This window comes from Megascapheus bottae, chromosome 10 (genome assembly GCF_031878675.1).
Source record: "Megascapheus bottae isolate mThoBot1 chromosome 10, mThoBot2.hap1, whole genome shotgun sequence".
NCBI classification, from domain to species: domain Eukaryota; kingdom Metazoa; phylum Chordata; class Mammalia; order Rodentia; family Geomyidae; genus Megascapheus; species Megascapheus bottae.
Window position 1 is genome coordinate 11,219,929 of NC_143518.1, and position 26,369 is coordinate 11,246,297.

The 26,369-nt window shown below is 37.7% G+C and overlaps 1 protein-coding gene across 5 annotated transcripts in view; it reads right to left on the bottom strand.

The window, feature by feature from the left end:
- The window catches only part of Rgs7 (regulator of G protein signaling 7), a 371,280-nt gene that overhangs the window by 159,785 nt on the left and 185,126 nt on the right, over positions 1-26,369 (bottom strand). For all 5 annotated transcript variants that reach the window (XM_090340183.1, XM_090340186.1, XM_090340184.1 and 2 more), the window contains one exon: positions 8,265-8,361. In XM_090340183.1, coding sequence (XP_090196309.1) covers positions 8,265-8,361 — 97 coding nt within the window. The remainder of the gene's footprint in view (positions 1-8,264; positions 8,362-26,369) is intronic.

Consider the following 26,369-nt stretch of genomic DNA (forward strand, 5'->3'; position numbering starts at 1 on the left):
GAAGACTAATTTGGAGTCAGTTCCCTAGTTCAGGGAATGGAGATGATAGTTTTGTCTTGAGCAATACTAGAAGAGATACTCATAAACCAAGGTATTTGATGGTTATTTTAAAGAAAACATACACAGAACTCATGAAAGGAATAGGTTTGAGAAGAGGCTACAGGAAGCGTTAAGGAGACTATAGTATTGCTGAGACAGAATACAATAGAATGAAAAGTAAGGCAAGGAACAACATTTTGAAAATGTAGCAGTATCTAAGTAGAACAATCGTATAATAGTAAGTTAAATTTGATGGACTTCAGAAAGAAAAGCATAGAGAATATATATATATATATACATTTATGCATATATGCATGTGTTTGCATGTATGGATGTGTATACACACACATATATAATGATTTCACAGTATTCAAAATTAAAGCTATGGTGTCAATGACACTGGCTTGAGAAAGAAAATAGAGTACAATTTTCATTAATATGTCATTTTTTTTCAATGACTTTTAGATGGTCTCCACAGAGTAGTCAACATTTTGTTCTTCACTCAATTATTTTTCTTTTTCTTTCTTTTTTTTTTTTTTACTGGTTATAGAAAACAGACTTCCTTTATTGGATAGGCCAGCACTTGCTCTTCTTTTAGATGTTTGTGGGAACTGAATTATCACAAAATTGTATTTGTTGAATATGAGATTCAGATGCTTCACACAATTCTTTGAATTATAAATTTATGTGGAAAGGAAACTTGTATATCAACAAATATCTCCAAATTTCCAAAGTAAAGAAATGGAAGTTTCATTCAAGGTCCTTGGGACCTCCTGAAAACAAAGTACAAAGTCTTTCTGACCAATATTAGAAACCAAATGTTTCAAAATAATACTAACAGTAGACCAGTTTAAGATTCCAGGCACCCAGAAGTCTGCACATTTGTTTATTGTGCTGCAGAAACGCATGAACATGGTGCAAACTTCAAATGAAGGTGGTAGGGAGAATGGGAATGGAGTCTTGTCAGAGCCATTGTGTATATTAGTTCATATTAGGCCAAAAGACTTGACTTCTCCGTCCAGCATTTCCTTCTCTATAAAAGACAGATAAGCAATAATATCTCAAAAGTTGTTAATGTCACTAAGCACCAAATTACTAACGTTTTCCTCTAAAGATACAATAGAAATAATAAACTCTTATTGTTATTGTTAAAAGCAAAACACAAAACACAACAAAACGCACCTTTCCACAAGCTTGTGGCTTTAATCCTATCTACTCAGGAGGCTAAGATATGAGCAACTCAGTCCTAAGTCAGTCAGGGCAAGAAAATCCAGGAGATTCTTAACTCCAATTAATCACAGAAAACTGTGGAAGTGGAACTGGTTCAAGTAGTAAAGTCCCTGAGCAAAAGTAGCTAAGGGACAGTGCCAGGCCCAGAGTTCAAGTCTCAGGAGTGATTTAAAAAAAATCTCCTTTGAAAATGATAATACATATCTTGAACTCCAACAATCTGGTAGCTAAAGAGGAAAAATATCAGCCTATAGGCTGCATAACAATATCCTGACCCAAAAAAAAAAAACAAAATGAAAGAAAAAAAAAACCTCACAAAAACTTCTTAAAGGCTTTTTCAAATTCTATTGAAACACTGAAATATTGAAAAGGCAATTATTCCTCCTCTCATCAGGACTTTTAAGACTACCTATTATATGCTATAATATTCTTTAACTCTACATAGCATCCATGACAATGAGTCAAAACTACATATCTAAATAATATACATTTCCTTAAAATATATTATCTAGAAATAAAACACAGAAGTAGCATCTTTTTAAATATCTGAATGGCAATGTTTTCAGATTTAATTTATTCCCGTAAGATAAATAACATAGTTGAAAAAATCCTATCAATCAACCAAATATCCTTAAAATGTGAAGTTAATCATTTCCTCTATTATTCATAAACTCATATATTGTCTGGATTTGAAACTCTATTCTGCTTACATTCAGCATTTAAATACAAAGGATTTTCAGCAGATATGAGGTCAGAGCTGGCTGTATCACAGATTTCCCAGATGAGAAGAATAAACATCGTATGTTACAGGATATGAATTTCAAGGGAAATAGCTATCACACAATAATAAGATCTAAGGAAGGGATTCATTTAAAGAAAATCTTCAGCAAAACTTCAAAACACATTTTTAGCCTTAAAGCCATTCTTTGCAATTTGAAGATATGATTGTATAAAAGTTGCTTGAGAACTTTTATAAAACTAATCTAAAGTAAAATTTGAACTTCATTTGTTTTAATATTGTGATTGTGCACTTCTGTTCCAAGCCCAGACAGTAGCCATACTTGCATGAGGAGCCTGGGAAAAATCATTTCCTAATGCATAGCTGATCATTCATCTACCTCTTCTGTATGGGTTGAAGCATTTTACAAATAGTAATGTCATTCCCCGATCCCCAACATACAATAAAAGGAACAATAACAATCAAAGAAGTAAAAGAGAACAGTAGATATGACAATAATGTATTAGGTGATAAAATGTAAATGAAACAAAGTTCTCAATATCTTGGCAACTTGGCGGGGGAGGGAAAGTCAACTCTAGGTCATGTACCAGGAGGAATGGGGTACCCTGAGCTATATCCCTGCAGGATGTATGGTCAGAACTGACCCAAGGAAGTCTCCATTTGCACTAGCATGGAGGGTCTGTCCAAAACACTTCCCCTTTGCCTTAGACCATGGAAACCAGCAGGCTCAAATCAGCAAATTCAACTAAATTGAAATGTATTATAAAATAAGTTTATATCATTGATTTCCTAAGAATCAAAGAGTACATAAAGTAAATGTGGTTGTAACCTTGCAAAGTATATATAAAAGCAAATTCTGTACCCTTATGCCAAATTTCACAAAGGTGTTTATTGCAGAAGTGAAAGGTGTACACTTTTGTTAAGTTAACTTATACGGTGTGGCCAATTAATTGTGTGTTTTTATTGAATTACTGTTAACAGAATTCATATAAATCTGCCACACCCTACCATTCAAACATTTTTATAGTCTATTTCTTGGCTAAAATTAAAATATTATCCCTCAATATTCAATAGAGTAACTGGAGTATAGAGTTTACTGTTTTTTTTTTAATCCTAGAGGGAAACACAGGGAATATGCATCTAAAACTAGGAGATGCCAATTCTATGATTCTATGTTCACACTATTTTTTTCTTTCTTTTATTTTGTTATTCATACTGGGTCTTGGAATCAAAGCCTCACATTTGCCCAATGGGCACTTTATCACAAAAATCATACTTCCAGCTCTACATTTTGCTATTTATTTTGCAGCTTAGCAAATTTTTCTGCTAGTATATCTGTGAACCTACTGATCTGAGTAGCTAAGATGACAAGCATGAGATACTTGCAAACAGCTCATCTGTTTTAAAATACAGTCCCTCCAATTCCAGGCCAGACCTACCTACTAAATTAGACTATCTGTAGTTTGGGTGTGGAAAACTATAGTCCTACATACTTTTCTTTATCCACAAATGTATTTGTTGTATGTATACTCCACTTAAACATTTGCTCCAGCCTCAAATTTCCCTGGTATAAAAATATTTATTCAAACTTATTATTATAGTTGTTATTCTTCTGGGGGCCAGGAGTTTGACCTAGTAGTAGAATGCTTGCCTAGCATGCGTGAAGACCCGGTTCAATTCTTCAGTATCACATCCATAGAAAAAAGCCAGAAGTGTTTCTATATCCTGGAGGTCCTTTCATTTAGCATCATTGTTGTCCTTAATGTACTATGTTATCTCTCATCTCTTTTGCTGTTCCTTGGTTATTCATATCATTATAGAATTTCACCTTGTTATCTGATATATTGTATATATATGCTTATTTGAAATAGGGTAGGGAAGGGAGGAAAACAAGATGGGGGTGGGGGTTGGGGGAGGGAAATGGGGACCAAGACATGAGAAAGGGTATCAATATTTGTGAAGTAATGCACCTTCTATCTGGTGAATATAATGTAATCCTTTTATTAATTACAATAAAAATATGTGAATAAAATAAACAGTAAACAGAATACATGAGTTAGGAAAAGATTTGACAATGTGACACGTGTATGTGTGTGTGTGTGTGTGTGTGTGTGTGTGTGTGTGTGTGTGTGGAAAAAGAAAAAGCCAGAAGTGGTGCCATGGTTCAAGTGGTAGAGATCCAACCTTATGAAAGCCCTAGAACAGTGTTCAGGCCCTGAGTTCAAGCCACAGGATTGGCAAAGAAATGTTATTCTTCTGTTAAGGAGGTCACTCTGCAAATTGGTGTATTAACATGAGATAAGTTTAAAAGTGGAAAGGAAACTACATAGGAAAGCAAAGGCTGGGTTTTGATGGTAGAGGCTTAAACCAGATGATGAAACTGAGGGATTAGTTCAATAGTGCCATTTCCAGATGTGGGCCCTTGATAACCAACCCAGACAACGGTTGCTAAGCCACTAGAAGCTGAAGCTGTCTATGTTCTTCCTCATGCTCTCTGCATCTCTTTCCTCCTGTTTTGCTCTCAGTCTGTAAACAGGGTTCCTTCCCTTCTCTCTGCACATGGCTACTCGCCAGCACTTATGCCTTATATAACCTTACGGCAGAAATGCATAAGCCCAGGCAAGGGCTTGTGTCTACTCCCTTCCTTTGTCTCTCCCCTTCTTGAAGTCCTGGGAACATCAACAGAAACCCAAGAGAGAGAAAGCTAATGAGCAGGCTCTGCTCAGCCTCAAAGGTTTATCTCTTTGTTTGGTGGCCCCAGGTCACATGGCATGGATGGAACTGCCTGAACTGCCACAGTGGTATGACTGGACCCACAGTGGTATGGCTGGACTCACCCAATGGCATGGCCATCTACACTAGCCTGGAGGGTCTGTGCAAATACTTTCCCTTTGTCCAAGACCATCAGGACCAAGAACATCAGCAGGCTAAACCAACAATTCGCCAATCCCAGATATTAGAAACATCACAGTTGTACAGCTGAAAAGAGAAAATAGCAAGGGGGAAAAAATAAAAGATACTTTGAGGGGATTCTGCGTGAGAATCCCAGATGTTTGCAGGGGAATGAATTGCCTCAGCCCTTTCTCAACAGAGCTGCTTCGGTTTAGGGGGAAGCTGGTCTAACCTAGCTACCCTGGCACACGTTGAACTTTGAAGCATGGGTGCTACTTGGAGTGAGCTCTACCCATCGCTCCACATAGCTGTTGACACCCTCATTCTTGGTGGTTGCTAAGGCCCTAGCCTTGGAAACAGAGAAAGTAGGAGGAACTTCATACATTTCAATCCCCCTTTCTACCCATGACTGGAAATTCAAAGTACAACAAAAGCATTAGATGAACTAGGGTGTGGAGTGGGGTCCTGCAACTTAGCCCAGATAGCACGAAAGATGCTCAGAGTTCCCCAAAGGAAGAGAAAGATCCCCAGAAGCGCAAGGTCGTGGGTTATGGTTACAGGTATCCAGCTTCTGGGCAAAGTCCAAGTGTTACCTGGAGCCCAGTCCAGTCCAGCGCTTCCACTCAACGCTCAAGGATTTGTAAGTACACCTTAGGTCAATGCTTCTTAAACTTCATTGTTAAATGGGAAGATGGGATTCAGTGGATCAAAAGGTGTTTTTTTTTCTGAGATATCGTTTTTTGTTTTTGTTTTTGTTTTTTTCATACGCTTCCAGGTGATGGTTACACTATTGGTACACAGACCACAAGGAACATAAACTGACAATCTGAAAAAGTCAGATGAACCATATTGGAATCCTTTTGTTTCTAAGGCATGGTCTTGAACAAAAACAAAAATGGAGTCCTGTTTCCAGTGATCACACAACCTTCCTTTCAACAATGCAGGTTTTCATTACCATCGGTGTGGGGTTCTTCCAAAGATGATGAAGTTAGCAGACTCTTTGTTTCATTAGTGGAACTGCAGTAGGATGTAGGAAGGGCTCACAAAGAGAGTGGGAGATGGAAAAAGGGAGAGGGAGAGGAAGAGAGAAGGGGAGGGGAGAGAGAAAGTGAGAGAGAGAGAGAGAGAGAGAGAGAGAGAGAGAGAGAGAGAGAGAGAGAGAGGGAGAGGGAGAGGGAGAGGGAGAGGGAGAGGGAGAGGGAGAGGGAGAGGGAGAGGGAGAGGGAGAGGGAGAGGGAGAGGGAGAGGGAGGGAGAGAGAGCGCGCAGGAAGAACCTGGTCAGTTAGCAACAAGAAGGAAATTGAGTCACGAAAGAAGCCGTTGATGCCTAGAGACTATGGTAAAGATCTGGGATGGTAAATTACTAAAAATGAATGAAAAAAATCTAAAGCAGATAGGAATTGAAATCATTATACTTTGAAATCATTATCCAGAGGGTAATAGGTGCTATACAAATTGGGCATACAAAATCTGAAGTAAAATATCTAATACAACTTTGATCTAGAACTATATCTTAAGTTCCAGAGAACAAAATTAAAATCTACATGTAATCATATTAATGTATTATAACCTCATTTAATATCTTCATTTAATAACTGCACTGTTATTTTATATTGGTGCATAGTACAATACTGCTAAGGTATTTCCAAGGTTCCTTCTCAATCTAAATACTCAATATGCAAAATTCCACTGTCCCATTAAAATATTTATATTGTCAAGAATTCTACCTATAGCAGGTTCCTTTAGTGTTGCAATTTGAAAAATTTAGTCACAAATTTCAGACTGCAGTGTGCTACATATCTCAAACTCTATCTCAGTTAAGTACACTGACCAAATTATCTTTTGAATTCTTTAAAAATTCCTGAATTGGACTAGCATTAGACAGGTTGTGCCCAAGTGAGTGGAGCAGCAGCCAGTACAACCAGAAGGCTCAGTGCATTTACCTAACTAGATTCTGAAGAAGATAAGCTTATCCCTGTCACTAGACCAACCAAATATAAAGTATATGTTTTCATATCTGTGTTCAAGTATAAAGATTACTATGTCCACAGCTACAGGGAGTTTAAATTTTCCTTTAACAGTCTGAATGGAAGTAGATGGTGGATGGGGGAGGTGGGGAGGGGTGAAAGAAAGTTAAGGTAAAATAAGAGGACACTTCCGTGTAATTACTTAGGAATATCCTATTGTATCTGTTATCTATTCTCCCTTTCTTCTGTCTGAGATCACCAAACTATCACAGCTTGCTTACCTGCTATTCCTACTACTTCTTGTGGTTCTGGTGTAGGAGGAAACATGGCAAGACCACAGTATAGGAATACCACTTAGGCCTCCTACTCTCATCACCAACTACACAAAAGCTTTGGCCCTCTGTGCTCAATTCTTCCCTAAACCATGCTGGGATATGCCAGACACTCTCCAATCCCCACAGCAGCAGCTCTCTTCACTGCTTCCTGGAGTCAGAACGCAAATGTTGAACTGCTTTTACCACCATTTTCTCGTGGCTTTGTATCTATTAGTTTCTAACCAAACCTGTACTTTCTCTATTTTCAATTTCTCTGTTTCTCATAATGATTTCTTTATTTTCTCTGTCACAGAATTATAAATAACCATGTTAAGCCCTGTCTGCTTTCGTCTCACATATCCAATTATCCATCAAATCCACTAATGCTTTCCTCTTCATTCTTCCACCATCAGGATGTGGGACTTATAACACCCAAGGTATTACAGCAAAAGTCTCAGAGCAATCCAGCCCTCACTGAACGTCAGTTAATACAAGCACAGTTGTCATATACTGCCACATAAAAATTTTGCATGGTGATACAAAATGTCAGTGTCTCCATGTTTCCCACACACAATCATGTTGTTGGCTTTCAGACACTTTCACAATCTGATCCACTTCTATTTACTCCATTTCTCTTCCTGCCTCAGCAGCCTGCTTAGCACTGTAAGCACAGCTATGTGGGGCCCATTCGGGGCCTTGACATCTCCTCAGCTTTTGAATTCAGAGCCTTGCCAAGGTTCCAGAAACGTTTCCTGGCTTCTGACTAATTTTTAACCCTCCTAACATTTTTTAACTTTCATACATAATCCATATTATGTTGTTTCATACTTCCTTTGGAATTTTCATAATTATTTTTAGTATTTTTAATTTCTGTCTTTATAAACTTACAGTAAGATTAGGATTTTGGATTTTCTACTGTGCATTGATTTTCTACTGTGCATGAAGATAAGGAACACAACATGGGTGCTTTATATCTAGTTATTCAATAAGTAGCTAGAGAGTTTCAAGAGTAAATGGCTAGAATAAGTTCTATGAATAGAAGGTTGCAGGAGAAAACAGAGCTAAGATGAATGTCTACTTACCAGAGAAGACACTAGGAATCTTGGACAGAAAGCTTTTTACAGTGCGGATAGGAATGCCATTTTTTTCATCTTGCATGCGTGCAATGACATCTTCCATCTAAACAACAAAATAAAATGAATAAAAACTTTAGAAAGCTTAAGTGTAACTTCGGCAAAAAGTCAGTTTTCACAATTTCCAATTCTTACTTTTCCAACCTAAGAACAGTCCTGTTCTTACCTGTCTTGTTTTTTGTTTATTAAGATAAATCTGATTATCAGAGTTGTAAAAGTTTGAAAGGGGAAAATGACAGTTTGGGGATGACTTAAGTTATAGTAAAATGGCTATGCTTTCCTTGGGAAGTTCTTGGATATAAACTCAGTGCCTAGAGATTATTTGCCAACTGGCATTCTCTCCTTTGAGCCGTGCCATTGGCACTGCTTTTTACTAGTTATTTGGGAGACAGAATCTTACAGACTTTTCTGCCTAGGGTGACTTCAAAGCTTCTTCCTGAGCCCACTGAGAAGCAGTCACCAGTACCTGGGTAGCTATTGCCTCTTTCTAGGTTTCACATTCTCTGTTCATAAACGGTGAAATAAAACAGTATTTATTTCTGAAGTTGTCAGAAACCATTTACTCACAGGACTCATGTCACATCTACATAATTTAGAATGAAAGAAAACAAAGGCCTCAAAAGAAAGGTTCTGATTATTCTTCAAGAAGAAAGTTTCAGTGATTTGGTTGAATATTTGAGCTCAATAATCTGCCTGGAGAATCAAGACAGATTGCCAGCAACTTCCTGTTCTACATCTTGGTGAGACATAAAAACAAGCGCACACATATGCACACCAAAAATATTATAAGACAGTCTTCTACCTAGTTAGCAGATTTCCCTGTTTTCTTTCTTCCTTTTGTTTTTTTTTCTTTTAACCTTTTTTGTATCCATTTAAATTTTTAAGTTAATTTTTTATATATTTTAGCTCTTTATTTATGTTGTGCAAATATGGTTGTACAGAGGGGTTACCAATCAATAAATCAGTTTGTAAGTACAATTATTATTATTATTATTATTATTTTTATTATTATTATTTTTGCCAGTCCTGGGCTTGGACTGAGAGCCTGAGCACTGTCTTTGGACTTTTTCAAGGCTAAAGATATAGCATTTGAGCCACAACACCACTCCACTTCTGGCTTTTTTCTATGGTACTGAGGAATCGAACCTGGGTCTTGGTGCATGCTAGGCAAGCACTCTACCACTAGGCCAAACTCCTGGTCCCAGTACAATGAATCTTGACTGACATTAACCCTTTCATCATTCTCTCCAATCCTTTCCCTCAATTTTCCTAGTTTCATGAAAAATGCATGGTATACACTTTTTGCTCTAAAATTTTTTGCCAGTTCTGAAGGGATGTGTTTCACAAAACATAATGGAAAATTTAGTTCTGGCTAACTCTCATTCAAATCAAAACCTCACACATTCTCTCTATGCTTTAGCACTTGTTGTATACCCAGACACCTTTTACTTTATCCATGATTACTAACTATGGGATAAACCTATCACTAGGTACTGCAGAAAGAAAATGTAAGATATCCTTTCTGCCCTCAAGCAAATCATAGCCAATAATAAATACTATAATGAAACCCCAATGAAGTTTAGAGTTTAGTTAATAATATGATACCAATGTTAATTTCCTGTTTTGATAATTACACCACACTTATGTGAGAGTTTAACATTAAAGAAAGCAAGTAAATGTCTTGGTGAATTCTTTGTTAGTTTCACATTTTTTTTCCTGCAAGTCTCAAATTATTTCCAGGTTGAAAAACTAAACAAACAAACAAAAACAAAAAACAAGCTTGAATCAGTCCTGAAACTGCTATCAATGAATCAACACATTCCTATACACAACCTAACAATTATTTGCAAATAAGAGTTTTAATTTGCTTGAAAATATACAAGAGTTTCTTTTGTAAGAAATTATTTTCTTTTATTGTAAATATAGAGGGTTTACAGTGAAGTAAGTAAAGTAGTAAGTATAGTTCTTATTCAACAGTGTTAACCTCTCCCTCATTTTCTCACACTTTCCCTTCCACCCACTCTTCTACCCTCCACAATGTAAAGTTTATTTCCAACATAGTGTCTTGTGAGTACCACTCTTGCATCAGTTGGCCCTTTATCCTTTGACTCACCATTTTGTGATTCCCCTTCTCTTCTCCAAATCATATATATTTATATATATATGTGTGTGTGTATGTGTATATATGTATATATGTATGTATGTATATATACATACAAGACACAGGGTACCAAAATAAAAGACAGTGACAACAAGGGATAAACCAAAGGTGGAAAAATGAAAGAAAAAATAACTTCACAAATTAAATTAAGAAAAACACTCATTGTTTCCATATCTTGGAGTTCATTTTCATTAACATAATTTTATATGGTCATATGTGCATAGCTAATAAGTTATTATGATCCTTTGCTAGGACTATCCTAGACCTATGCTAATTATTAAAAATGAAAGAAATCACAGAGCCTATGTTTCTTTGGATCTGGCTTACTTCACTTAATATCTCTTTTGCCTCATCTTTCCATTTCCTTACAAATGAGGTGATGTCACTTTTTGTGATGGCAGCATAGAATTCCATTGTGTAACTATACCATATTTTCTTGTTCCATTCATCTATTGTGGGGCATCTGTGTTGTTTCCATATTTTAGCTATGATAAATAATGCTGCAATGAATATAATTGTTCTGGTAGCTTTGGTGTGGCCTTCTTTAGTGATTATTTGGGTAAATATCCAGGGGTGGGATTGCTGGTCATAGGGGAATCTTCATGTCTTTTTTTTTTCTCATCTTGGGGCTTGAACTCAGGGTCTGGGCACTGTCCATGGGCTTCCTCAAGGGTGGTGCGCTACACTTGAGCCACAACACCATTTCTAGCATGTTCTATGTATGCGGTACTAAGAAATTGAACTCCAGACTCTACCACTAGGCCATGCTCCAGGCACTTCTATGCTTAGTCTTGAAGAACCTCCATACTGCTGTCCAGCGTGGTTGAACAAGTTAACATTCCTACTAACAATGTAGTAGTGTTCCCTTTTGGCATCTGCTTTTATTTGTCATTGTTGTTGTTTTTATATAATGGCCATTCTAACTGGGGTGAGATGGAATCTCAATGTAGTTTTGATTTGCATTTATTTTATGGCCAAAGATGTTGAACATTTTTCTATGTGTCTTCTCTTACTTATTTCCTCTCCAGAGAAGTCTCTTATTTTTTTTTTTTAATTTTTGGCTAGTCCTGGGCTTGAATCCAAGGCCTGAGCACTGTCCTTGGGCTTTCTCAAGGCTAGATCTCTACTGCTTGAACCACAGCACCACTTCACTTCTGGCTTTTTTTCTATTTATGTGGTACTGAGGAACCGACCCTGGGTCTTTGTGTATGCTAGGCAAGCACTGTACCACTAGGCCAAAAATCTCAACCCTCTTTTTTATTCTTTAACTCACTTATTAATGATGTGGAAATTAAAGCAGATTTAAGGAAGTAGAAAAAAAACTTCCCATGCTCCAGGATTTGACAGATTAACACTGTAAAAATGGTAATAATGCCAAAAGCTATCTACAAATTCAATGCAATACCCATAAATATCCCAACAGCATTCTTCAATGAATAGAAGAAGCAATCCCAAAATGCTTATGGAATAATAGAATATCTTTCAACAAATAGTGCTGGCAGAAGTGGCTACACACATATAGAAAACTGAAGTTAGATCCTTATATATCGTCCTGTACCAGAATCAACTCGAGGATAAAAGACCTCGAGAGAAGAGCACATACCCTGAAAATATTATCAGGAAGGGATAGGGGATAAACAAGACACCTTGGCACAGGTCAAAGCTTCCTAAATAAACATACAGAAACACAACAGATCAAAAAAAGTCTGGATAAATGTGACTGCATTAAACTTCAAAGCTTCTGCATGACAAAGTATAATAGCTACTAAGACAAATAGAAAGCCTACAGATTGGGAGATCTTTACTAGCTATATATCAGACAAGGGCCTCATATAAAGAATATACCTACAGCTTAAAAAATTAAACCTCTAATAAAAATCCTCAAAGAAACACCCATGAAAGAAGGGCTAATGACTTCCTTAAGAAGAGAACGGGATACAGAAGGATTTATTTTAATGGTAAATAGGTCTATATTTGATTCTCTGCTCCTTTGCTTGTTACAGTTGAACAAATTTGATAACTTGTCTAATACTTATTTTCTTGCTCACAAGAAGACGAATGAAATTCTTCCCTCCCTTACCAAACTGGGGCTTGAACTCAAGGCCAGGGCACTATTCCTGAGCTTCTACAATTTAAGCCACAGTACCACTTCCAGTGTTTTATGAGTAGTTTATTGGAGATAACAGCCCCAGAGGGACTTCTCTGCCCAGGCTGGCTTCAAAGCATGATCTCAGATCTCAGCCTCTGCAGTAGGTAGGATTATAGACCTGAGCTTTCAGTGCCTGGTTTTAATATAATATTATAATGAACTCCACAGAATGTTCTCTGAGGGACTAGAGATGGGCTAGCTAGGGTAAAGTATTTTAATGTTTAATGAAGAAACATCTAGAACCTGGTATGTAGGCAGGATAATAATTATTCATTAGCAATAACACATACACACATCCCTGATACATGGAAATATTTATTCTCTAACTATATATTTCTTTGTATGTGAATACAGCATCATTAGCTGAATCTGTCTACCTCTTTCTGTTCCCAGATCTCTTCCCGACAATCTGTGCTGAAATATCAAATATCTAGGAAAGATTTAAAATGAGTAATTGGCCAACAAGACCCATCTCCTTTATTCTTGGCTCAAGTTCATGCCTACATCCTCAGGGAAAGGCTTGCTCCTCTCTCAGGACTTAGTTTCCAAATTCAAACTTCTTTATGCAGAAACATGTCACTAACAGCTTTCTTGACAGTTGAGGTGATTCTATGACTCCTGTATGAATGGTTCTTTTTAGTGGTGATTCTAAGGTGAGAATTCAAGTAGAGAGGGGGTTATTTTGTATCAGGCTTCCAGAATGTCCCTCTACTATTCTAACATGCCACTTCTTGTGTAATAAAGATATGGAAATACAGAAACATGAAAGTAGATAATCTACCACGACTCTATTCTGTTGGCATTTGTCTGTGATTTACCTCACACTGGGTTCAGAAATAAAGAGTAAGCTGCTTTGCCTTGCCCACTATCAGCCGCTAAGCCTGTGTATTATCTGCTTAATGGTTTAAACCGGGCTGGTAAACAGACATGGAGCTTTCTCTGAGTATTCTTGGCCTTGCTTCCACATCCAGAGATAGGGAAGAACTCTCTCTGGGTAGAGGCTGAATTAGGTAACTCAGCAAGGTGTATTGGTGCTTCTCAGTGAAGTCCCCTCCTATGTCATCTGCTCCTGGGAGACAAGACAAGGAGACTAGGAATTGAGAGTGATGTTTGCCCTTATGTCTTACAAACTTCCATTTTTCCTGAACCCATAGTTTTTACAATAGAAGCAAATTAAAATTTAATACAAAAATAGAATTCGTAGTTGGCTGCTGGAGGCTCATTTCTGTCATCCCAGTTATTCAGGAGGCTAAAAACTGAGGTTTGAAGCCAACACAGGCAGGAAAGGATTTGAGACACTTATCAACTTCCCTCCTCTCCTCCCCCCCAGCCCCCCCCCCCAAACCTGGGATTGGATTTGTGGCTCAAGTGGTAAAGTGCTAGCCTTGAGCAAAAACAAACAAACAAAAAAAAAAACACAGCTCAGGGACAGTGCTAAATCCCTGAGTTCAATCCACAGCACTGACCAAAAAAAAAGTAAGAAAGAAAGAATTTGTGTTCTGAAAATGTGATCATGGAAAATTATTCAGCTGTTTCTAATTCAACTGTGATTTATCAATGAACTTTGCTATGACCTAAATGATACAAAAAAAAAGCAAATAAAATAATGACACCAAAATCTCAAAACAAAGCCATAGAGAAAAATCTACTACCAACAACAAAAACCAAACAAACAAAAACACATATTCTCAAAACTTCCTGCAAGCATCCACTGGGTCTCTGTCTCAATTCTAGCATCAATGTGTTTTGATACCTTCTCTCTCACCTAAAAAGCAAGCCAACTCATATAGTGTGGGGCACATCACATCAGGGAAATGGAAACCTATGCTGTAAAAGGAGGCCTAACTCGTGGCCCAGTGCTCATTCCCTGGTCTTGAGATCGCACTGGCTGAGATGGTGCCTGCCGCCCAGTTGGAAGGCACAGCTGCGGTTTGTGAAAGTAAGGCCACCTCTGGGATCAAAACCTTCTGCCCTCTTGGATGGCACATGCATCCTACTTTATCAATGACCTCCCCTGCCCTGTCCACCTTTGCTGATAGGCTCCTGCACCCTATATTAGCTGAATGTACTTCCTCAATAAAGGAGTTCCTGCCTTGACTAGTCGGGTTTCCCTGACGCATCTGATTGTCCTCCAATTGTCCTCCGGTGAGGGAGTGCTGGGTGCGGGCGGTCAGTCAGCCCTCTCCTTTATCAGCTAGTCCTGGTCGGGGAGTGTTCTCCCTATCCCTCCTGCAGATTGGGAGGGACTGAGGACTAAAAATCCCGACAATACAGTAAGCTGGACAGCAAAAGAATGAGTCATTTTAATATAATTTTACAATATTAAAAGTGTCTGGAACAATTGAAAGGATAGAACCTCAAGTATATCAAGTTTCATACAGTTGTTCTTTAGGGCACTGGCTCCAGAATTCTCTGGAACATACCAAGAGCTATGCATGCTCTAGTCATTTACCTGAAAATAATACCGCATTTGCATAGAAATTACACATTTCATCCTATAGACTTTCAACAGTAGATCACTTCTAATATTAACACAATAGTAACACTATGTGTAGCTTCCCTACTCTGTTGTGTAGGGGGGGAAAGGGGGAAATTTGCAGTCTTCAGGGAAGATGGAGATTTTCATTCATTTTTGCTTTATATTACCATGTATGAATAGTAGAATATCATTATGATAATTCCAGTGTACTTTCAACCAGTTCCCCCTCTGTTATATTCCTTTAGTCTCTCTTGTTTAAATGTTCTTGGGGAATAAGGTTTGTCAGTGAAGCACAGGCTAGCCTGAGTCCTACAATGTAATACAAGGTAGCCTCAATTCGAGATCTTCCTACGTCAGCCTATGGAGTGGCTAGAATTATAGGCCTCTGCCACTATACCTAGTTCCGGTGGAAATTTTTAATGAATATTCTCCACCCATAGTTGGTTAAGTTCATGGATGCAGAACTGCATGTATGGAGGCCAACTGTATACATACTTGTAGAGTAGTATAGAGGTGGGCTTTTCTCCCTCTGGTGAATTGGTTTTTAAGGGTGAAGATAGTGAGCCCAGCATAACAAAGTCCTGCACCTTAGAGAGAATTGTTGATATGCCCTGAATGACCAGCCTTCTCTAAATCTCATTTTCTCAGAAGCAAGTCATCTGTAAGGTTTCTTACAGTTAGAACACAATTGAGGTCTGGAAATACCATTAGTATTCAGAAGTGGGCAAACTTCCTAAGTTTGAGTCAGTTCCTTGTCTGATTCAAGAGGAAGATAATGCTAAATGAAGTAGGGAATCCTGTGAATGCATTTGCTTCCAACTAGCAGTATCTTTTCATTTCTGTGGAAACAGTAGGTTGATAAAGAACTTGAAAATAGGACAGGGAGATCTGAGTATGAATCTTGATTGAATTATTTATATGAATCTATACGAATGAGAGTGTTAGTTTATTCCTCTATTTGCTCATCTGTAACATAGAGAAAACAGTGGTAGTGCACATTTTACCATAGATAAGGATTACTAATAATGATAATGAAGACTACACAGCCATTCTCAAGCCATCCTCACAATATTCTTCTTTTCACATACAAAGGAAATCATAGTTCCCAAGACAGCAGTAATCAAGTGTGGCGTATTTACCAGAAGCAATGATATGTCAAGTCATGGCTGTATCATGGCAAACTATGTTAGATTCTCATAGAAGATTAGGTTTATATGCATCCCTGAAAGAAAGTGAATTTGAGTAGAATATGCAGAAGAAAATATTTGTGAACATAAGCAAGAACTCTGTAAATGATTAAAGAATTGTATTTAGAAGAAACAAGAGTTAAGATTGCAGCCATTTCTAGCAAAATGAAAATGTGCTCTCATCTTTACTAAATGAATTTGCCTCTCGAAGTACTTTAGAAGAACAAAAGATACTGAATGGAATCAAGTATGCTTAGCAAAACTGATTTTTTTCTTTCTGTGCAAACTGAATTCACTATGAGTGATAAAAGTAACACAATTATCTTTTGTAAAGTAGCTTTGAGATTATCTGTGGCCCAGTGTATTCACAAATTTTTATATCTATAATATATAACTACTCATATTTAAACTACTACTAAAATTAAGGGAAAACTTAGTTTTCCTTTAACTGAGACTGTATTGAGAAGGGAAATCTTCATTTCTTCATCCTTATATTGCTAATATGAAGAGTCTGGCTTATAATGGAAACACACAGACACAAAAAAAGGAACATGTAAGCTTGGATTTTGTTGAGGGCACACATGTTTGAGTGTTAAAGAGTAGGTGTAATTAATTATGTACCCTAGAAGTGTTTGAAATGTCTTTCTCCTTTTCCATCTAACAACATTTGGTGGTAGTGAGAGTGGGGGCCGGAGGGGAGCAGCAAGCTAAAGGCACAGTCTGAAGTTTCTGAGTTGGGACCAAAGAATTCAATTTGTTGTATGTTAGACCCTCTTATGCCGTTCTACTAAGGCAGGTTTCTCAGTTTATTTATTAGCACAATGTCAATATCTCAATGGCTCCTTATGACACGTCTTCCTGCTGGGAAGATGTAACACTCAAGTGCATTGTGACATATAAGCTCTGCAGATGAATGGTTCTATTGAACTTCAACACTGGGTTTTTTCGTTGTTATTGTTTTGTTTTTTTGTTTTTGGGTTTTTTTTGGTCCAGAAATTACAATTAGTTTAGATGTCACTTCTCTGTTGATGACGTATTTCAAATATGGCTCAAGTTAAACAGACCCCACCCACATACTCTCTCAAAGGAAGAGCTGGAATATTTTGCAGGCATCCCTTTGAAGACACATTAATTATTCAAGTGGCACCCACATGCAGGGTTCCCAAAGGATGAAAATAAAAATCACTGCTTTAAAATATTTCTGCTTCTTTACTGTTCTAAACAACTAGAGTTTCATTTCATTTCACTGGACCTAGGTTTGGTAGAACTTTACCACAATATTATTACTATTGATTTTATTATGCCAGGAGATATCCCATACTGTGAGTGAATTACTGAAGTAACACTGAAATATTTTATGTGCTATGGTTCTGTAAGAAAAAAGGATCAATCAAAATTTCAAGGAAAAGTGTTCCCACTTCTTATTGATTAATCACAGATATTTGGAAACAGAGAAGAAATGGGCATATGGAATAAGCTTCCCCCGCCCCAGCATTTTTTGTATGTCCTATCATTTTAAGTATTAGCTTTGGGAACTGGAGAAGCCACCACCCCAGAGGTTTGTGGATCTCTTGGGATAAGACTTTAAATCTGTCGACAATTCATTTTCAATCAGAAAGCCTTACTAAGGAAGAACAGCAGAGAAAGTTAATATCTAATGAAAGTTAAATGAAGATTATGAGATTAAAATTTGCAACATGAACTTTTTTTGTTGCAAAAATTCAGAGTTGAGATAATTTAGTCAATGTCTAACTGAGAATTAATTACTCTTTCCATGCACAAAAGCTACCATTGTCATACATATGATTAAAATAAACTATGAAAATCTAGTTACATGCAAAATCTCTCCTAGCTCAACTTGAATACAGATTGTAATAACTAATGAATTGAAAATACTTAATATTTTAACTTTTTTGATTTTACAGAGATATTTTTTGATATGTGGGTACTGTGTTTCATATAAAGTGTTTCTTATCTACCTCAAGAAATATTCCAACTATTGAGACAGATAAAATTTAAAACTGTGCTCAATGTGATTGTTAGTTACTTCAGTTGTAAGTGGCAAAATCTCAATCCAAATCTGCAGGAATTTTTTAAAAAATGTGTTATAAGCAGGTATAGTTACTCATGCTTATAATCCTTGCTATTCAAAAGGCTAAAATCTATGGATTGTATTTCAAAGCTAGTCAGAGCAGGGAAGTCTGTGAGATTCTTATTTCCCTGTAACTACCAAAAAAATTGAAAATAGAGCCGCAGCTTAAATGGTAGAGTGCTAGCCAGCAAAAACTAACAAGTTCAGGGACAGTGCCCAGGCCCAGAATTCAAGCCCCAGGACTGATACCAAACAATGTGTTTTAATTTGAGGGAGTTACTTAAAAAAAAAAAAACAAAAAAACAAAGTTAAAAATATGACGTTGAAGATGGCTGTAATCCCTTACTCAGGAGAACATATTAAGAGGAGATTATGGTTTTTGAGGCTGAATGAGCCAAAACATGAGACCTTATATCAAAAGCAAAGTCAATGTAAAAGGATTAGGGAAATGTTCTAGGAAGAGCACTTGCCTCATAAGTAATAATAAAAATGTATCATCAATAAAATAATAATAAACTCTTTACAAAATTTAGTACTTTTATTGTGATACCTATGACAGCTTTTCTTCTTATAACTTAGTTTTTACACACACACACACACTCACACACACTCACACACACACATCATCTTTCTCTAGGTTAGTAATACTTTAGAAGTTTAAATTATTTTCCTGAGTCCTGGGGCATAAGCAAGTAGAGGACAACCAGTTTGTTGTTGTTGTTTTGTTGTTTTTACCAGTCCTGAGGCTTGCACTTAGGGCCTGAGCACTGTCCTTGGGCTTTTTCAAGGCTAGAGCTCTACCACTTGAGCCATAGCACCACTTCCAACATTTTTCTATGTATGTGGCACCAAAGAATTGAACCCAGGTCTTCGTGTACACTAGGCAAGCACTATACCACTAGGCCAAACTCCTGGCCCAGAGGACAACCAGCCTTACCTTATGTATTTCTATACTGTTAGTATAGTTTTGTTTTGTTGTCTTTGGTTTCAGATAGGATCTCATTACATTGCCCAATTGACCTGAAACTCATTAATTAGCCCTGGTTGGCCTCAGTTTTGCAATCCTCCAGCTTCAGTCTCCAGAGTGCTGGGATTGACATGTGTCACCATGCTCAGCTGTTTGTTTTGTTTTACCAAAATACATGCAAAATTATATATATAATTGGCATTTTTTCCTATTTGAGAATTTTCACTTGACTAGGTTCAAATTTTAAGCCTTTTATTCAAACATCTGCTGTCATCACACATTTTGAGGTCAAATATCTCTAACTGCTGTTTGTAAATATTTTGTACAATTGCTAGTGACCCAGAAATTAACTTTAAAATCAGTTATAACCAGAGCTAGTGAGCCATGTTATTTATATGTCTTAGAATTCATATCTTTATGACCCCAATGCATAAAATCAAAATCAATCCTCTCAAAATGAAAGGGCTAAATTTTTGACATACAGAAGATTTCAATTGCAGGATTCTAGTGTCTTATGCTTATAATCCTGGCTACTCAGGAAGCTGAACTCCAAGAATCTTGATTTAGAGTTGGGAGGAGAAAATAAATGCTTTACATTTTTATAGCCAATTAATTAGCAAAACAACAACAACAACAAAAATGCCACAAAATCTGAAAGTAAAGGCATGCTTCAAGTGGTAGAATGTCAGCCAAGGGAAAAGAAACAAAATTAGAGTTTGTGGATCTAAGGCCAGGTTATATTACCTGCACCTGTGCACACACACAGATCTCACTTGTGGACAAGGTTTTTTGTTTTTTGTTGTTGTTGTTGTTTGTTTGTTTTGTGTGTGTGTGTGTGTGTGTGTGTGTGTGTGTGTGTGTGTGTGTGGCGTGGGTACTAGGATACTAGAGCTTGAACTTGGACCCTCTTGTAAGCTGATGTTTTATTGCTTAAGAGACACCCCTATCCATGCCTTTTTCTGGTATTTCAGAGATAGACTATAGTGAACTTTTCCACGCCAAACTAGCTTTAAACTGCAATTCTACAAATCTCAGCCTCCCAAATAGCTAGGATTATAGGAGTTAGCCATTGGTACCCAGCTTTTCATTTTCTATTTTTCATTTGTGAAATGTAAGAACGTATTTTAGTAGCACAGGAAAAAGAGAAGAAAAGAGAGAAGCATCTCCTGCTCCCCAGAGTGGACATCTTTAGTAGTGCTAGTACTTGCTTGCAGATTACTTCATCTTTCCTCTACCATTTTAGTTTCTGCAATTGATTTTAAATTGACACACCTCGAAGGCTTTAGCAAATACTGACACATTCCTTAGAAATACCACTATTAATGATTACTCAGAAAAGGCTCTCTAAAAAAGCCATTAATTTGGGGCCAGGAGTCTGGCCTAGTGATAGAGTGCTTGCCTAGCATGCACAAAGACCTGGGTTTGATTCCTCAGTACCACATGCGTAGAAAAAAGCTGGAAGTGGTGCTGAGGCTCAAGTGGTGGAGCTTTAGCCTTGAGAAAGTCCAAGAACAGTGATCAGGCCTGAGTTCAAGCCAAGGACTGACAAAAAAAAAAAAGGTATCGATTTGGATCTGAAAAAGACATAAGATGCTCAATTTAGCATTCTCAGAGTCTGGCAGGAAAGTTGTGCATGGGCTCTTGACATAGTGTGCCCTTTAAAGACATTCTCATCTAAGGAAAAGTGCTAGCTGATTCCTTGAGTATAGTAAATGCATAACTTCTGAATGGAAGAATTACTCTAATGTTCCCATTCTTTGACTTCAATCCCAGCTTCTCCACATAGCCATTTATGCCTTTGCCATTCATCAATTTATACAAATATTTCTGATGTACTTATGTTTCCCAGCTTCTTGGGTAATACATACTGAATATAAATTACCTGTGACCTGGATTCATGCATTGTTCCTATTTATTGTTTATCTCACTTAAGCTTAAAGAAGCCTCATTATTTTAAAGTTTCCAAAATTAGCTCTCAGCATCTGATTTACTTATCTAAGGTATTTGCCAGCTATCAATTCTGATTCTGACCCATCCTCCTTTCCACAATCAGTAGGTCCAGCATGAAGTAGAAAGCATTTTCTCTCCTCAGGAGGTTGAATCTGATGATCAAAGTGCAAAAACAGCCCAGGCAGCAAAGTCGTTGAGACCCTTATCTCAAATGTACCACTAAATGTACCAGAAGTGGAACTGTGCCTCAAGAGCAAGATTCTTGAACAAAACAAATCAACCAACAAACAAAAAATCCCCTAAGTAATGTCACCAAAGCCCTGAGCTCAATTCCCAAGGCCAGTATAAAAGTAAGATAATTAATTAACAGACCAATTAATATCTATCTATCTCTATATATCTTATGGGTATGTATTGTCTTCTGATTACACTATATATGTATGCATATACACACATACACACACATGTATTGCATGTCTATCTCTGTGTCTATCTATAATATATAGTCTATGAACATTCAGGTTTGTGTAAAGTACACTCCACAATGCTTAAACCACAATGAATAACAGCATTCTTTTTTTTTTTTTCTTTCCACCAGTCCCAGAGCTTGAACTCAGAGCCTGAGTGCTGTCCTTGGGCTTTCTCAAACCTAGAGCTCTACCACTTGAGCCACAGCACCACTTCTGGCTTTTTCTATATATGTGGTAACAAGGAATCCAACCTGAGTCTTTGTGTATGCTAGGCAACCACTCTATCACTAGGCTAAACTCCTGGCCCATGACAATGTTCCTAAAACACTGTCCTAGTGTTCTATTGTTTCACTGTGTGTGTATGTGTGTGTGTGTGTGTGTGTGTGTGTGTGTGCGCGCGCGCGCGTGGGCGCGCATGCACACGTGTATGCACACACAGGCGTGTATGTGCAAGTTTGTGTAATGATTTTATCATTTACCTTCTACGTTCCTTGCTTTTCGAAGTTTCAGATTGGTTTCTGCAGATGCTCAGTCTGACCTTTGTCTTTGGGTGACATTTCTGATTTAGTTATTTTCTACATTGATTTTTAGATTTTCAATTCCTAGAATTCTCTGGAGATGGACAAGTAAAAGGTGAAAGGAAAAGAATTTGCACTTTAATTGCACCCTCACTAGTGCTGCCTATTTGAGGTACTACAAAGTTAAGATAGATTTTATTTTTCAAAGCATTTGAGGAGAATATTGATCTTTCCAGCCCACTGGACAGCAGGCTTGAAAGAAGAGTAAATTCAACATGACTTGTATGATCAACCCTTTTTATCTGAAATCATAGAAACAGGGTTTTGGAAAAATTTTCTTTCAGATCCTTCTATGGAAGAATGGTCCATACATGAGACATATCTGTAATCATTTATTCTGTTCTGTGTTCGAAAAAGAAATGCAGTGTCTGGGAAGGTGGGTTAGTGATAGAATGCTTGACTGGCATGCATGAATCCCTGGGTTCAATTCCTCAGTACCAAGCAAACAGAAAAGGCTGGAAGTGGCATTGTGGCTCAAGTGGTAGAGTGCAAGCCTTGAGAAAAAGAGCTCAAAGGCAGCACCCGGATTTCAAGTTTAAGCCCCACAGCCCTTTTTGGGGAACCCCTCAAAAGACCAGAGGTACAGTTAAGTTCCATGATTTCTTCCAAGAAACATTTATCCTTTTACCAAGATAAATTTGCCTTTCAGAAAGACACTTGCCTACCTTCATGTGCCCTGGATATTAAGAATTGTCTCTCCCTTATGATTGTATTAATAAATAGCATAATGGAAAGGGTGGCTTTGGCCTAGCTTCTCCACTCCTCTGTGCAGCACTGGGTACACTTTCAGAATCGCTTTCCCTTGGCAGTGTCATCATCCTGGATTCTGAGTATCATTTCTTTGGAGCATGCCATTTTCAGTTTATTTTATAGAGGAATAATATCAGTTCCAGTGAAAAGTAGATCCCAATGGTGACATTATACAAGCTGTGGAGTTTTAAAATAGCTGCTACTGGATTCAAAAGGAAGAATGCCTGCCTACCAAGTGCAGAGCCATGAGATCAAACTTTATTATCACCAGAAACAAATGAAAAACAAAACAAAAAGACAAAAGCCTTCATTAGTTTCTTTTCTTCATAACCAGTGGTGATTCCTTGGACAGTAATAAAGTTCTCCTTGCTGCTTCTTTGTTGAACTCTTACATGGATCAAGTCCACTGTGCCAGGGGAAAGCAGCTGCATCAGCAAAGAATCTGAAAGAGAGAAGGATCTGGACACTGCACTGGGTTCTTCCTAAATAGAACCTTTTCTAAGAGACAATGTTGAAGATGGGATCTCATAATGTAGTTGAGGTTGGCCTTAAAGTTTCAGTCCTGCTTTGCTGGGATTGCACACTTGTACCACCACAGGTGGCTTTATTGTGCTTTCTTAAAACCTGTTCTTAAAATGTTTTACATGATGATGTTATCTACATAGGCATTGATTTCCACAGAATACAACTAATATATTCTAGCTAGAAAAATCTATGAAATCAGAGTGGGATGTCGCTTCTCAGAGTTGAATTTTATGGAACTAAATCATATGGGAGCTCCATTAATACTGCTCTAAAATTTTCATTATATGTATGATTTAGAAAGTTACATGGGAAAAAAATTTAAGTCAACACAAAAGGAACATAATAAATTGGGTCCCTGTTTGGTGATCATCCTGTTACTTAAGAAAAATAATCAACTGTAAACCTAGATACTCAGGTAAGAAAGCCCATGAGGCTCTTATTGCCAATTAACTTAGATGCCAATCTCCCCCCCCCCCACCAAAGCCAGAAGTGGAGCTGTGGTTCAAGTAGTTAAAGTGCTAGCCTCAAACAAAGAAGCTCAGAAGCAGAGCTCAGGCCTTGAGCTCAAGCCCCAGGGCCAGCATACACAAGTACACACACACACACACACACACACACACACACACACACACACACACACGGAGGCATGGCTCAAGTTTTGCATTCAAACTTCAGTACCAAAACAAAACAAAAAATACCCCACAATACAATTAAATTTATTATTCTTACTTACTTTTGAAATGGAATCAAAGCTTCCTTTACAAATAAAAAAATGTGTCCTTCCTTTCTTCTTTTTATTTTTTCTTTTCCTTCCTTCCTTCCTTCCTTCCTTCCTTCCTTCCTTCCTTCCTTCCTTTTTCTTTCTGTTTTCTTTCTTTGTATCTTTCTCTCTTTGTCTTTCTCTTTCTCTTTCTCTCTGTTTTTCTTTCCTTTTCTCTCCTGTTACTAGGGTTTAAACTCAGACTTTGAATTTACTCAGCTTGCTTGACTGGCTGGTGCTCAGCCACTTGAGCCATGCCCCCAGTCTGATTTTTTTGCTGATTAATTTGCAATAGAGTCTTATGAACTATTTCTCTTGAATTGGCATAGAGCATTGATCCTCTGAATGTCAGGCTTCACAACTAATAGAATTAGTGGAATACTAGTCAGCTGGTAGTTTCTAAAAATCAGTCTATTTTGGTATAGTCTGGGAAATAAACATTTGCTTATGGATCTCATCCTGGTCACTAGTGGCTCATAACTGTAATCTTAGTTATTCAGGAGGCCGAAGTCTGAGGATTGTGACTTGAAGTCAGACCATTTCCAGCAGGAAAGTCTGTGACACTCTTCTTCAATTAACTGCCAGAAAACCATAGTGAAGCTGTGCTTAAAGTGATAGACAATTAGCCTTAAGCAGTAAAGATCAGAGATATTAACCTGGCTCTGAGTTTAAGCCCAACCACTAATAGGAAAAAGGAGGAGGAGGAAGAGAAGGAAGAGGAGGAGGAGGAAGAAGAGGAGGAGGAGGAGGAGGAGGAGGAGGAGGAGGAGGAGGAGGAGGAGGAGGAGGAGGAGGAGGAAGAAATCAAGCCCCAAACTAGATTGGAGGTCATAGCCTTAGGCATTGACACCAGAAGTCTTGAATGAAGCTGAATTATCCCACCTGCCCCTCTGTCACAGCAGCACCAAGCAAGCATGTCATCCTCCAGACTACCCTTAACTAAGGTGGTTCAGAAGGTGGGGCCACTGGGAGAAGAAGAAAAATGTAGCGTGAGTGTGTGCAGTTATCATTTCAGCAATTATTGATCAAACAAGTCATTCTTTATTTCCCAGCTTTACTGAGTAAGGTGGGGAGAGGGAAGGATAATGTTGCAGCATTATGGATGGGTTGATCTTTTCTGTACCAACAGAGGGTAGAGCTTGAAGAAGTTGGTTGTACAAAGAATGGGAAGCTTCCTTTAGAGTCAAGTATTTGCCTTTTCACAAGATTAGGCAGAAAATGCTTCCACTAATTCTAAATTGCTTGATGGATAGGTGGAATTGCTTTGACCATACAAAAATGGAGAGTCTGCAAAAGCCCTCATGTCCTGCGAAGATTTCTGCTAATCATTCTTCTGATTTAACTCTATCCAAACACATGGTCATTATTCTGTGCCTCCCACAGACCCAATCTAAATTCAATCTCACCTTAAGGCATGTTACACACTTGTGGACTATATAAAGCTTTCTAGAGTTCACTTAGTATTTGAAAGGATTAAGGGGAGGTGATATAAAAAGACTATAGGATAATGCTGTTGCCTGCAACATTCCAGGTTCCCTAGTTCTTTACCCTTCCATTCTCCAAACTCACACACACACACACACACACACACACACACACACACACACACACACACACACACACACAGAGGCTGATTTCATCTTCCTTCTCATAGACAGAAAACCAGCATTTTCTCTTCTGGTCTACAATAGCCAGCTTCCCTCACACTTGGTTTTCAAATTCGTTCCCAAATATGTTCGGCAAGAAATTCTTTTTCCAAAAAAAGACAATTCTTCTCTTAAAAAATTTCACATGTTAGCTATCAAAACACTAGAGCAATCTCTCTATGTTCCCAAATGGAAGCAATTTAGACACATAATAGATGACTTGAAAAGAATGGGTATGTAAATATGTATTGGGCCCTCTTCACTGAGACCAGTTACAGAAGCAGCCTCAATGGTGAGAGACAGTTTATATTCCTTATCAAATTCATAAAAGATTAGGTTA